The following is a 15501-nucleotide window of genomic DNA, read 5'->3' on the forward strand; positions in this document are numbered from 1 at the left end:
ATATCATGCTAGTCAAAGCAATCAGAGAAAGGCTAATTTCGTTTAGCCTGAGAATGAAATTACTGATTGTACATCAGCAAAATGCTAGAGAGAAGAGATGATTACAATCAGTGGCTTTTTGTGGAATGGATATTTTCTTTTGTCAGGGATTGCTGGCATCAGACATTCAGATTCTGAACCAAGCACAACTGAAGTTAAGACAGACTCTGTTCTAATAAGACAATTTTTGCTATTGATTCCTAAAACGTCCAATTCCCCGGACCCTTTGATATCCCATATAGAATCCAGTCAAGAAGCAACGGGAGGTCACCGGTGACGGCGATCTTAATTGAGAAAGCCAGGAGTTGCAATAGACACATGTGTTGGAGCAGGCATTGTAACAGGAGTGACAACAACACTCCTTTTCCTCACATCTCAGCCCTGCTGTCCGGAGCCCGCGCATAGGCTTGAAGCCATACTTTGAGAAGTCATCACAAATGATGATTTGCTAGTTCCTGGCTAGACGTTCTGCTGTTCACCAAGGAAACACCCATGGTTACCGGGATTCCACAGCAACCTCAGCACAGCTGGGAGCTATTAGTCAATCAGAGCCACACAGGACTGGCAGACGGTGGCAAAAGGGGAACCAAACAAAGCCTTCTTGTTTTGGTTACAATCTAAAGACTCATATTCCACTGAGGCCCTGTCTACCCTTGGCCAGTAGCTGTGTTTTGAAGTAGCACTATCTGTCTACGTGGAAGACTAGAAGACCCCAAGAATAACATATCTGTGGATTTAAAAAAAAAAAAAAAGTGGAAACACTTGACAATGCAAAGTTGGTATCTGGATAATGATGCAAAATGCTTTATGAGTATATGTGAGAATGATTCTTTTCATGGAATTGCATAGTTGGCAGCAGATAACAGAGGCCTAAGAGATAACAGGGACCTAAGCTTTGGACTCAGATACCTGCTTCACGGGTCACATAATCCAGGCAGAGTCTCATCATCTTTCTACTCTTCAGTTCCCTCAGTACAAAGTGGGAACAAAGTAGCTACATTCCAGAAGATTGTGAGAATAGACGGGTTACATGCCTCAGCTTCCGTATCTATCCAATGTAGAAAATAGCTATTACTGGTTGTCGTAAGGACTCACCAACACAAGAAATGGATGTAAAGGAGGTGACTGGGTGTCTGGCTTGCAGCCCAGGCTGATGAAGAAGAGCAAAAACTAGGGAAGTAAGGATGAGACAAATTCTTCTGCAGAGAGCGCTGCATGCTAGGCATTCTTTTAAATGGTCTGCGTGTATCATCTGAGGCAATCTGCATACCTGCCCTATTATCTGTCCTATTATCTGCATCTTCCAGAACCTGGGCTGTCAGGCCCCAGAGCTGACGCTCTTAGTCACTAAGAGACAACGATGACGGCGATGATGGAAGAGACTGTGAGAATGCTGTGGTAACGTAAGGCATCCAGCATAATGTCTGGCACATGGGAATTGCTCAGTAAATGCTTGCTAGTATTAACATGCTTGTATTACTTGTGAAGATTTGGAGAGATGGTAGTTCTACAACAATTTTAGGTTCTCCTCTGAGGATCACATCATTTTTATTCCCTTTCGTCTATCTTAAAACTCTTTCTTGCTATTATTTAAGCCTAGTTTCTCTTTTTCAGATTTTCATGGAAGAAGAGAATAAAAATATCCTTGAAATAATTAAGTTACTCTATTTGAGGATATCTAGAAAGTTATTAACCCCAAGCAGCTTATGGTTGTTTTTTTTTTTTTTTAAATAGGAGTCTATTTCTTATTTTCTATCCCTTTAATTGTATTTGTTGCTTTTCTTTGAGCCCTTTGCGATTTTCTTGCACATCTCTCTTTGAAGATGGGAAGCAAAACTGGATACTGTTTCTGAAACTGGTCTCATCACTGTGGGCTTTAGCAGGAGTCATTCCTTAATGGCAACCCTAACTCTAACCTAGGCTTGACGGGTGGCCTACTTGAAGAAGTCACAGTAGTGGGTCTACCTTTTCTTCCTTTGGCTGACTTGGTGAACATAGTATCATTTATCTTAAAGGGCTGCTGTGAGAATTAAATGTGGTGGTGCTTGTAGAAGTAACTAGAGCCTGGTGCCCAGTGAATACCAATCAAGACATGAACTAATAACAGATAAGGATTCTCATTCTTTCAGTTAAAAATGTATTGTTGTGGGGCACCTGGGTGGCTCAGTGGGTTAAAGCCTCTGCCTTCAGCTCAGGTCATGATCCCAGCGTCCTGGGATGGAGCCCTGTGTCGGGCTCTCTGCTCAGCAGGGAGCCTGCTTCCCCCTCTCTCTCTGCCTGCCTCTCTGCCTACTTGTGATCTTTCTCTCTGTCAAATAAATAAATAAAAAATCTTTAAAAAATGTATTCTCGTATTCCTCTCTGATGCTGTGAATCATTGGATGGCCCATTTGTACACAGGGTAACACTCTGTGTTGTCTGCATGTAATCATGGAATCCATGGCCAGACTGTGATCTGGTCTCTGTGATTTTTTTCAAAAGACCAATTAATTAATTAATTAATTAGAGAAAGAGAGAGAGAGAGAGAGGACAGAGGCAGAGTGGAGGGAGAGAGAAAGAATCCCAAGTAGACTCCCTGCTGTGTGTGGAGCCAGACACAGGGCTTGATCTCAAGACCCTGAGATCATGACCTGAGCCGAAATCAAGAGCCGGACGCTCAACTGACTGAGCCACCCAGGCACCCTAAAGTTTTGATAGCCTTCTTTGACACTGTCTCCTACCATACACAGGCTCTTCTCAGTCCCACTGAACAGCCTGGACTTGTACACCCTGTGTCCTATGTCTGCAATGCCCTGACTCCTCAACCATCTAGAAAATCCTTAGCATCGTTCAAGTGTGAACTCAAGCATCACATTCGCCACGAAGCCCTCCTTCGTGCTTTCCATAGCATTGTGCATATACTTCTCTATAGAAAGTGAGAAACCGTTTGCCTCTTTGTCATTGAGTTCCTTCTTTGAGAGGAGGGACTGCATTTTTTTTCTATCCCTAATGTTAAGAACTTCAGAAATGAATGACTAACTCAGGCACTCATTGTTCAGTCTTAGCATGAACACAGCCTCTCACCAACCTCATCTCCTCTGAACCACTCATTTTCGCTTTTTTTTCACCTCTTGCCTTGCCCTTGAGATTACCCAGAAGCTGCCTCAATGCCTAGGGTGATAAGAACTGGTACAGTGAGTGTCTTTGCTGGGAAAAAAAAAAATCATTCCATGTTAACTTTGTTCACACAATTTGCCCATGGATTTTTTTTTAAAGCAAATTCTTCAAATAACAAATCTTTGTTTGGGAAATCCTGAAGCATCTTAATTAGCATTTTAAGGGGGGCAAGAGCAGTATTAACTGATTCTGAGACAGCACAGTCTAAAACTAAAAAAATGGCAGGCAAAACAGGGGTAGGGGGAACGCAGGAGGAGATGCCAGGAGACACAAAGAGTGCATGGTCTAGATGACCCAAAATGCTCCTCTGTCTCTCTAGTCCATGACAGTACAATGATTTGTAGGACAAGAATTCTATCTATGACTTTCTTGTTAAGGTGGGATGCTCACAGATCTTCTAGGAGGGGAATCAGGGAAGTCCAGTGTCTTCTAGAGTTGTGCGTCAAATTATTCTGGACAGGACAGGTGGGGTCAAATGTTCTTCCTTGGAGAACTCACCTGAGAAGGCCATGGAATTACTCACAGTCTCACTCAAACATTTTGGCATTAGTATTTTCTGACTGGCTGATTAGGGTTTGGATAACTTTCTCGAGTAGTTTTGGGGTGGGTCCAGCTTTGGACCCAGATTATTTTCTTAGTCCACTGTGGGAGGATTACCTGTAAATTATCCAGGATGACTCGGAGGGAGTGCACCTGCCGTCGGACAGCACCTGAGAACCTTTCATACGTTGTGGCATCATACTCACTCATTTGGATCTCCTTTAACCTGAAACCAGAGGGAGAAGAAAAGATAACAGCTGAAATCATGTACATGTGGTCTTTTACTTCCATTCATCTGCTGCCAGAACTGTAGCATAGTCCTTGGACACTGAGGGTGCCCTGGAGGAGAAAAGGCGAGAAGGAATGTCTCCAGCTAGGAGTTTCAAAGAAAGAAAAAGTCCACCGGTGGGCCGGTACATGGTGAACTGGGAGCCTTCTAGAACAAACAAAACAAAGTGAACCAAACAACCAGATAGCCCTGATGTATAGTATTTGCTGATTTATGTGGTGTAGATACTCTCCTCCTGATCAATTCCAGGCTACTAACAGTAAGATCGCTGAGCACTGACTTGGAAAGAAAGGCAAACAATCGGCTCTCATGAACCAGTGAGTCAGCTCTAGGGCAAACCAGTGCCGGATCCCAAAGACGCGTCATAGTGCTGGCAGCTGGTCAGTTCATGTGGCAGGTTCCTAGAAGAGCTCCGTGGGTTGCCTTTAGAGACCAAGGGCAGATATTTGGTTGACCAAGATAACAGTTCAGGCCCAGAGAATGTATTTTAATGTGTTGCTATGGAGAATACAAGAGTCTTCTGAAGTTGCTGTGTGCTTTTAACAGGATAATTGTGTTTTCATGTGACTGTGGCTCTGAAGTCCTATCCTGCTAGCGCATCACTCTTCCTCATTAGCTTCCACTGCAGCCCCCGCCAGTGCACTTAGAGACCCCTGAACATGGCACACTCACCTCCTGGCTCCTGCCTGGGCTGCTCCCCGACTGGGTACTTCCTTTCTCTGCCTCTTTGCCTGTAACTCCCACTTTCTCTTCAAGAGTCAGATCAATGAGGACCACCTCGAGGAAGCCTGCACTAATCCCAGATCTGTCTTCAGAGGCCTCAGCCCATTATGCTTCTCACTATCAGAGCATTTCCTCCCCCTGCTTTATCCATCGGCTGCCTGTCTTCCCAGCAAGGCACCTTTATGAGAAGGACTGAGTCTCATTGTTAGCGTATAGCACCCAGCATGGTACCTCGCACTTAACAGGTGCTCAAAATGGAATTAAATGAATGACTGAAATAAAAATAAGACTCAGGAATATTTAAAATGCAGCATCTTAAACTAATCATAAGGAGAAGGTTCTTTTACCGAGTGAGGCTCTCTTGGGTTTTACAGGGTTGTAGCCATAATACACTAATCTGATCACATGTTTCTGTCAGTTTCCATACATGTAAAGGTGCTGATCCTCAGATAGGCACTAATGAACGTACATTGAAAGAAGCACAGTCTTCTAAACTGCTGTGTGTGTATGCACACACGCAGTGTTGGAAGGTATGAATCCCAGGTCCATACCCGAAACACTTATCTCAAATGCAGATCTATCCTCTTGGGCTGGAACAGAAACCCCAAATGCTTAATGGCAGTGAATGGTCTCTACTCCTCTGTGTCAGGCCAAGCACTGAGGAGAATCCAGCCAACACAGGGCAGGGGGCTGGCTGCTTGTTAGCATTGCATGATGTTAGACCCTCACCGCCATGGGCAGATCTGCAATTCCTGCCCTACCACCTGGAGGGGTTGGCTGATACCAACTCAGCTTGCACGATTCCACCTGAAGTCCTGCTCGACCCCTTCAGTAAACCTGACCATTTCCATTCATGACTCTTCTGTAGATACCCACTGCGAAACCTCCACACGTGATGGCTTTCGCTAGATATGTCTATTTCCCTCTATCACAGTGTTTTTCAAACTTTATTTTCCACAGAGGGATGTATGTTTTATATTAAGATCCGGATCTACACATACGCATGTGCGTGTGTGTAGAACTAAACAAAAAATTTAACAAAAAATACATTTACTACATATGATTCACTACATGGATATTTTCTCTTCTATCCCTCTGGGAGAAGAAATAGTCTCACTTTTTCTTTGAATCTCCAGTTCCTAGCACAATGCCTAAATGCTGTTAGATAGCACTTTGAAAACTCTGACTATCAAAAGGTAAATAATAGCTGAATGGTGTTTCCCAAGGTGACCCGCCAAGGGGCACTTCTAAATCTAATTTACTCTCTGTTCTGAAGAACAGCTAGGAATACGTGCACAGGACTTGACCTCCTAAAAATACCTCTTATGTTTGGCTTAGGCAATCTCCTAAACCTCTCTATAAATTTTCATTAGATTAAGTTATGTCTTAAGTGTCAAGGCTGACAGAAGCTAGGCACCATGAACATTGCAGGATATGCTACTTCCCCACCCCGTCAAACACAGGAAGCTAATATGCTCTTTCCCAAAGAAGGAAGATTAGTACTTTTCCAAAGGGAGGTTAGAAAAAAAATGTGGATATAGCTTGTCCTTAGCAGGGGTGGGGGAAATACACACACACATGCGTGCATCAGGAAAGGAGTCAGGTCACTGGTAGGTCACCTTGGGCAGACCGGCCTTTGTAGTGAGATCAGAATCAGCCCCATTTATAAGGCTACTTCTGGCGTGATCATGTTGCACCCAAAAACACACCACATGCTGTTTTAATTATGAAGAAATCTGGAAATCATATTCCAGGTTGTGTCAGCTTTCAGAAAGATCACCTACAAGGTGTTCGAAGCTGATAAATTCTGAGAGATGAAGACTGACGTGGGGAACGGGGAAAGAAAATAGGAAATTTTAGCCCTTGGATCAGATAAGCTTCCTGGTGCTAATACTCGCAAAGCCCACAAGACTAGCTGGAAATATGTCTTTTTGCTGCTTTAACCTTGATCAAAACTACAGGGCACAGCTGCTTCACATCCCAGTAATCTATGTGGACTAACTGCATTTTGTTGGCACAGCATATTTTTAAAGGGTATATTTATTGTTACGTAAGAGTCTGGGAATTTTCGTTCTCATTTTACTTTTCTTATAGGTCAGACTTAAATACTATAATTTTGGATCAGTTATGAGGAAAACAAACCTAAGCTGAGACCTAATGGGTAGGACTGATTCGTTTTACAAATGGTAATAGGTACACCTTCCATGAGCTGGCGCCCACCTCCAACACCCTTTGAGGCATGGGAAAAAACCTCACCATCAATTTCCTTCATGTTTTGTTGGTTTAATGTTTCTGTCCTGCTTTCTGCATGTCTTACACATGTCTACCTCTGTGGGTCTTCCCGAATTAATCCTTTTTCCCCCCCTAAGTTTTAATTTAAATTCCAGTTAATTAATAGTGCAATATTAGTTTTGGGTGTGTGGTTTCAGTCAATTCTTGAGTATGGGAAGAGGTATGGACTGGAATCCAGACACAAACGAATGCTAACTAGAGGCTATTCTGATGATAACAAGAGCCTATCAGTAGTATTAAGCTCTTTAAGGCAATATGGGGGACCTCGAGACTAATGGATGGGTCTGGCTGTCACTCTGGTTTCAGCCAGTTTTTTTTTTTCAAGTTTTTATTTTAATTCCAGTTAGTTAACAAACGGTGTTATATTGGTTCCGGGTGTATAATACATAGTGATTCAGCACTTCCATACATCACCTGGTGCTCATCAGGGCAAGAGCCCCCCTTCATCCCCATCACTCATTTCAGCCATCCCCCACCCAGCCTGGTTTTAGCCAGTTTCTCAATTAAGTATCCTCCAGGTTCTGAACAAAGCATCGGTATTCAGTTGTGCATTATTCATTCCACATGTGTGCATGGGTGTTTGCCGTGCACTGGGTTCAAGGTATAGGGGCTGGGGATGTATCAGAGAACAAAATCCCCTGCCCTCAAGGGACTAAAAGTCAGTGGAGATGCAATCAAATCTTCATACAAATAATAATACAGTGTGAAACAGTGATAAGGAGCGTGGAGAAAGAGGACACAAAAGGAGGGACCTGACCTCATTCTACATATGCTGAGAGTTGCAAAAGAGCTTTAATACAGACTCTTTGATCATAGTGAAGAATTATTACTTTTTAAAGATATGATAGATGAATTGTATGTTTTTATTTTTTTAGAGAGTTCTTATCTTTCAGAGATATACTCTAAGATATTTACAGTGAAAAGACAGGATATCTTGGATTAGCTTCAAAACAACCCAGGGGTAGGGACTGGGAGTGGAGCCAGATTTTTCTTCCTGAAGCTAGAACAGGTCCATAGGGTTCTCTATATGTTTCTCTTTCCTTTTATTTATGTTTGAAAAGTTTCCTTCAGCTCAGGTGATGATCCCAGAGTCCTGGGATAGAGTCCCGCATTGAGCTCCCTGCTCAGCAGGGAGCCTGTTTCTCCCTCTCCTTCTACTGCTGCTCCTCCTGCTTGCTCTCTCTCTTATAAATAAAATAAAATAAAATAAAATAAAAAGTTTCATAATAAAAAGCTAAAGAGATTCTTCAGCAGTACTAAACTGGATACTTATCAAATAGGAGTATTTATTCCATGAAAGTAGAAAGCACCCTCTTTGCTCTCTGTGTTTTGCTATGCCCTGAGCTTCTCAGGATTTCCATGTGTTTTTATTTCTTCCCCCCTTTTTCATACTCCTGCTTACCTCCTGTCTTTCAACCACGTTATGGTCTTCTCTTTTACTTGGACTAGATTCTTCTCTGCAGTAATTAGAAGACGTGTTTAGTTTTCTTACCACCCCCCCCCCCCCCCCGTTTCTCCCCTTTCCTCTCCCACAGCCACTAAATTTAGTCGCCTTATTATCAGAAATGCTCCTTGACTTCTTCCCCACTGCAGGGCGGTGGTGCATAGAACCAGGTCCCCTATCCCTACTGTGGAAATCAGAGGAGGGGTTGTACGCTCGTGCCCAAGCACTACTGAAAGGTCTTTCTGTCTCCCTGTGAGCTATGTGTGTCAAAGCACTGTATCTGTCCACTTGTGCAAAAACTGAAACCACTCTGAGCCTGGCAACCCTAGGAACTCAGTCGGGGATGGGAGAATGAGGCATAGCTCATGTTTTACTTCTTTCCCTAAACGGATGTTTCACTGCTTATAAGGAATGTTGAGCAGTCTCCGAACTCGAACAAGATCTTTTGTATACCTCCCACTTTTTTTTGAGAAGTTTAAACTGCTTTCATTTCTAACATAGGTATTTGTCCCCTAACTTCTTTGGGAGGAGGAGAGAGGAAAGTCACCCATCTCCGCGAGAGCCAACTCGGGCACACTGAGGGTAAATACATTGTTTCAGGGCTCCTGGGAAGCCAGCAGAATGGCTGGGGGGGGGGGACCCTTATTTACCTGCTGGAGACACAGGCTCCCACTGCTCCCTGGCTTTCCTGAGGGTGTGGCAGGAGGGGCCTGCATTCTTGTTCCTATTGTTCTATGTTGTTTACTTGCAGGATGTGTAAGCACAGTGTGTAATGTAATACCAGATGTTGTACGTGGGAGGAACTTCATAACACACACACACACACACACACCACACACAGCACACACACAAGCATGCTTTTTTCTAAGGGCACCCAGCCCCTTCCATTGAGCACAATGTAAAGCTGCCTCCCAAACCACTACCAATTCCCTCACTCCCGCAGGAGGTACTGTCCGGCCTTTGGTATTCTTGGCCTTTAGCTAAAGAACACATGTGAATGTCTAGTGAAAGCACAACGTGGATTCTTATTTTTTAGATGGTTCCAATCCAAGTGGCCCAGATGGGTTCCGGATCATCTAAAAGCCATAGGCTCATGGTTCTGCATTTCAAGGCCTCCACCCATCGACAGGGACTCCACGTTCAACCCCCCCAGCTGGAACCCTTTCTCTTGGATAGGCAAGGTGGCTCTCTCCGCCACAGACCCTATGCTTATTATCCTGCTCATTTAGGATTCCCTTCCTGGAAGATCCAAAGCCTGGCTGAGCTCAGGCCTCAGCTCACGGACTTAACCCTGTCTACACCGGCAGGGGGCGCGGCCTCCCTACCACGTGACTGTGGCCCTAAAGAGTGTGCGTGTTTTTGAGTCCCGCTCCCTACACACCTACACATCTGAGGACAGTAAGGGAACCACGCCTATAGTTTTCTAACTTCCCTTTGGGACCTAGGAATGGATGTGGATGGAGGCATCTGAACTTTAATTTCTCTGAAGAGCAGTCTTTTTGGGTTTCCTTTCTCATGGGCTCCGCTCCTTTTCCCACTCAGTGATGTGTGATCAATGCACTGAACTGATTACGTCAAACAAAGAGAAAAAGGCATTATGTTCACTGCACTGTCTCTGCTGGGGAGGTGGGCTCTATGGGTCTGTTTGTGCTGTGCAAGGTAAAGAACCCGAGGGCTCGGGGCTGCTCGGGGTCGGCTGCCTCTCAGCACCACCATGACCACCTTGCCTGAGCAGCGGCAGCCACTCACCGCTGCTGAAAGGCTTTCTGGCCCATCTCTCTGGCGGCTCTCTTCACCTCCTCGGGAACCGCGTCCTTCTCAGCCTCTGACACCTGGTACACAGTATGGCCTGCATCCAGCCGGTATGGACCTCCTTTGCCACCCAGACCTGCGGTGTCTCTTCCCCCTGGAAGGAAACCAGGAAAATCCAGGTGGTCTCATCCACGCCACAAGACAAAAGTCAGATGGTGGTTTGAAAGCAGTTTCATGAAGCATGTTAACTGTACCTAGTGAGTAATTAAATATTCAAATGACCTTTCTTCTGGAAACAAAGGGTACGCCCCTTTCAGGTGCCTTTTCTCTTCTCCATCCAGCCAAAGTTTATCCATATTTCAAGGGTCAGCCCACATTCCAGGACACCTCACCGGATGACTTCACATCACAGTGATCATTGCTGGCCACTATTTATTACCTTTAATATTTATTTTATTCTTTTCTCACTAACCCTATGTGGGTGGGATTATATCTTATCTATTCCTATAAGAGCAGCTTGAACACCACAGACAACTTGGGATGCCTTTGTTAATTAAATGAGCAAAACTCCACATCCCTCACATATTACCTTACTTTTCCCTAAAATAAGAGATAGACGCTCAGATAGAGGATATAGTTAGCTTTCCGTACTGTCAGTTTCAGAACAGCTTTTCCAATATAAACTCAAGTCTACATGCTGGTAAGTGTATATTGTATAACATTGTATAAACTGTTTACATTGTAAATATAAGTTAAATGCCTGGAAGACCAGGTAGGCAACACTCTAAGAAGTGGGGAGGACTCTGGCTGGCTAGACAAAGCTTGCCTTGTCTCAATATTTTCAAATTCAACTTATTTTAAAGTACTGTGCTGACCCCCAAAATACAAATATTGGCTAGATTTGGCCTCTGGGCTACCAGTTTATTACCTCTGCTTTATAATGATTAAAATACTAGCAGTCAGTTTCTTTTGTTTATTCACACATAACGTGGGCACTGAGAAGAGAACTAACGTTGGAGGGACAGTAACGTAACATAGCATATCATTGTATACTACTGTTACATGGCAGAACATTGTACAATTAAACTGGACTGCCTGAATTTGAATCCTGTTCCCATCCATTAGTTGTCTGCCCTTGAAGTTAGTTCCTTAACTTTTTTGTGTCTCAGTCTCCTCAGCTGTAAAATGGAGATACTAACATGATTTACTTCTTGGCATTTGCCACGGGGCTACGATGCTTAGAACAGTATCTGAAGCAAAATGAGAACTATGCAAGTGGTTGCTCTTACTATTATTATTTAGACAACTTCTGGTCACAGAGAATGAGGTCATTTCTGAGTTGCATAAAGTGGAAATTTTGAAAGCTTTTAGGCTTTTGGTTAAATAATGTTACATTTATCTTTTCTCCCTTGGGGCCTTCATCAGTGTGATAAATTAAAAGTAAAATTCAGTAAGCACTGGTCCCTTACCAGGGTCAGGCAGGTCACTTCCTTCTGGGAAATACCATGAGAACAGCCCATTAATGATCATATGTTTACCCTTCGATTTGAGCACATCTGATTTCACTCTTCTTTAGAAATTAGGGGCGGAAAATTCCCTCTTAGGCGTCTGTGATTCCTGGATCCCACTCAGTGACATCCTGGAGGCAGAGGGGACCAGAAACTGGACAATGACAATGAGCTCCAGAGACAGAAAAGCTGTTTCTGTGACTTGATTTCCTTCCTATAGGAAGTTCCTCTTAGGCATGGGTGGGTCACAGATTAGCACTTAACATTTCCTGGGCGCTGAGATGACATCAGTTTTGGTGAAGAGGAAAGTACCCACAACTGTTCAGAGTCTGGTATGAGTGATATTCAACATGAGTCATGGGAACCTTCAGAGGGTCCCTCCCACCAGTGGGTAGAGAGGGTGTGAGTGGGGAGCTCTTCATGACCTCTGCTTCTCAGAGCCTTTAATTTGTACTACTTAAATGAAATTGCTGGTCAGGGGTTCTAAACTTCAAGGCATAGTCTTGAAGCTAATCTTGAACACCCTAAATCAGCTCCAAAGATATGGGAGAATATAAGCAAGGGAGGTGCTCTGATGATGAAAGAGGGATCAGGTGACTTGGGTCAGAGCTAAGCTCCACATAGAAAATTCTGAGAGGGAATGGCAGACCGAAAAAGAATTTGAAGCAAAAAAAATTCGATAGAAAAATAAAGGCCGAGGGAAACAAAAGCAGGATCTTCAATCTGGACCAAGGTGAGCTAACAGATTCAAATGGAATAAAAAGCGAGAACCTCTGCTCCAGAGTAGTCTACCGCTGGGAAAAAACCTACATCTGGCCTACTCGTTCCACAATGCATTCCATATGGATTAAGTCCTGCTGGCTTGACACTAATTTCAAGATCAAAGGACATTTCTAAAAATACGCTTTCTTTAAAGCTGATGCTTGATGAATAAACAGAATAGGCAAGAAGTCTCCAGGCCTTTTTGATAGCGCATTGTCTCAGCACAGAGACCCATTTCCTCCCGAGGCTGTCAAGGCCAAGAGGCACACAGCATCCTCAGGGAAGGTGAACTATGGAGCTCAGGCCAACACGGCTCCCAGCCGAGATAAGATCAGACAGTGCACACACAGTCTGGCCCTATTCCTGCAGCCCAGCAGATGTGTCTGTCTGTCCCAGCTGCCGCAGAGGAAAGAGGAAGACAGCAGGCATGGAACAATGCTCCCGCCAGGCAGCCAAGAGGAAGGAATGGGCCACAGCCGTTGGCTCAAACTGCAGCCCACTCTCTTATCTCAAAACCCTGCATCCTCAACATACTCACTTCTGAGATGTGGAAGGCAAGGCCCATTTCTCTTCCAAGTCAGCTGCTCAAGAAAGAATTTACTATAGACTGCCGGCGTGATCCCAAGTGCATGGAATTTAAAAGAAGGGCTTAACATTTTTAACGAACACATTCTCCAGACCAGGTCCCATGCTCAGCACTTTACGATCATAATTTCGTGTAATCCTCACCACAACCTTGTCAGGCAGCTCTCATTTCCCCCTTTTCCTGATGTGGCAGTGACGGGAGGATCAGAACAGTCTTGGGTACAGGGTGGCAGAGTCTGTAGGACTCCAAAGGCAGAGTTTTTCCATGCCTTGATATCATGCCGGGATGCAGGGCAAAGGCACAGTCCATCTGACTAAGCGGGGAGGCAGGGAAGGCAAGTGGTCCTTGAGCCTTCTCAGAGGTGATGTGCAGTGTCCTTGGGCCTGGGAAGTCTCAGGACACTCGGCCCCAAGGATGCCCATGCTACCAACCTGTTCCTCCAGCCCACGTATTGCCGCCCACGTGGGGCATGTTGTCTGGGTCCTCCTTCCCGTGTTTGGGGGAGCTCACATCTTCACCGCTGTCTCTGTTGATTGTTATCTACAAATGAAGGATTGAGACATTATCACTCTCTCATGTCCAACACCAGAAACTGCAAGGATAGAAAGAAGATTTCTTTTCTCCTAAACCCTTAAGGTATCTTCTAACTTCAGGCCACAGAACACAGCAGATGCTTTTGGTGTCTGGCCAAAGACTTCTTCTTTTTTTTTTTTTTTTTAAAGATTTTATTTATTTATTTGACAGACAGAGAGATCACAAATAGGCAGAGAGGCAGGCAGAGAGAGAGGAGGAAGCAGGCTCCCTGCTGAGCAGAGAGCCCGACGCGGGCCTCGATCCCAGGACCCTGAGACCATGACCTGAGCTGAAGGCAGAGACTTAACCCTCTGAGCCACCCAGGCACCCCGGCCAAGGACTTTTATCAGGTTTAACATCCATTTAGTTGGGAAGGAGACATTTAATTTTTTTAAAAATTCCTTAAAAAGAGAAGAAACTGGACTGAGTTACAGTTTCAGAATTTTCCTGGTGCAGAACATGCCTCCAGGATCTATACAAGGAACAATACCTACCAGAAGCAGGGAGAGTGGATCTCACCAGAGACCGACACCCCCCAGATGGTTTAAAAGGATCACTGCCCAGCTGTTCCAGACAAGTAAGAGGATATATGTTTACCTATTTAATTTTTGAAGAAATCCCACTCTTCTGAGAAATACTTTGTGTAAAATATATGGAAAAGAAAAATAGAAAATGTATCTATGTATGCTTCAGTGACATAGCTATACATAGAGACACGAAAGACTGCTTATTTATTTTCCAGACCCTCTGTAATTTTATTATGGTATTTTGTAGCTTTCCTAATTCAGCTTTACTTTAGAACTGGATTTACTGTTCCTGTAATGGCAAAGAGAATAAACTGCATTTTAGCCCTCCTCTGGCTCACTGGTCATTAACTGCATTCGGCAGAGATTCACCAAAAGGACTGGTAATCACCCAAGAATTCCAACCCTACTAAGTGACTCCAATAGATGTCATTTGACAATAAAAAGAACTCAAAGCAATCCCACTTCATGAATCCTAAGAGCTGGCTGCCAACTGTAATGATTTTCAGGGCAGACCAGATCAAATATTCCTTTATTTGTCCAATAACACTTAGAGAAGACGCACTGGCAGGACATCATGCAAAGTACCGCGAGGCCTACAAAAGCCACTGGGGATTGGTCACTGTTCTCTAACTGTGAAGGGCAGAGCCGGGGGCTTGCAAATGGACCCAAAGCCTGATGCCAGATCGCTCTTAGAGCTGACCCACTCCTTGTTCGTGCCTGGACTTTCATTCTAGGTGTTGGATTAATGAAGGTAGGCAAGTAATTTGGAGTCTTTGCAAATAAATGGTTATTAAGAATGAATTCAACATAACTTCCTTTGTCTCTGTCCAGACTAGTTAATTTCAAAAGTTACAACATCATAAAGAGATCTCTGCCAATAGCTTTGGCAACACCAACAAGAGTTTTGGCCACAATTTTAGCATACTTCAAGAAAAGTTAGCTATCATATAACAATTGATATGAATTCCACACACATAATCATGGCTAAAAATGGGTCAAAATAAGTATTTTCTCCTTTTTAAAATTAAGCTATGCAGAATAGCTAGAAACATCTAGAGAACAAATATTTTGAAAAAATTTTCCCAGAACTTATCCTCACTTTCTAACTTGTCCAGAGGTAATATAATAGATAAGCAGTAAATTAAAATATGTATATTGGCTGTAAGAATTCTAGACCAGCACTAACTGATTAAATTCTCTTTGTTGATGGAAATGTTTACATCTGCAGTGTCTAATATGGTGGCTATTAGTTCAATGTGGCTACTGAGTACTTGAGAATCTGAATTTTAAACTTTAATTAAAATTAAATT

At 43.7% G+C, this 15501-nt stretch overlaps 1 protein-coding gene across 2 annotated transcripts in view; it reads right to left on the minus strand.

Moving 5' to 3' along the window:
- VWA8 (von Willebrand factor A domain containing 8) overlaps positions 1–15501 on the minus strand; it is a 333728-nt gene that overhangs the window by 30242 nt on the left and 287985 nt on the right. For both annotated transcript variants that reach the window (XM_059144521.1, XM_059144520.1), the window contains 3 exons: positions 13523–13631; positions 10233–10389; positions 3853–3961 (listed from right to left, as the gene is read on the minus strand). In XM_059144521.1, the coding sequence (XP_059000504.1) occupies positions 3853–3961; positions 10233–10389; positions 13523–13631 (375 nt within the window). The remainder of the gene's footprint in view (positions 1–3852; positions 3962–10232; positions 10390–13522; positions 13632–15501) is intronic.

The sequence above is a fragment of the Mustela lutreola genome, chromosome 13, assembly GCF_030435805.1.
Source record: "Mustela lutreola isolate mMusLut2 chromosome 13, mMusLut2.pri, whole genome shotgun sequence".
NCBI lineage: Eukaryota > Metazoa > Chordata > Mammalia > Carnivora > Mustelidae > Mustela > Mustela lutreola.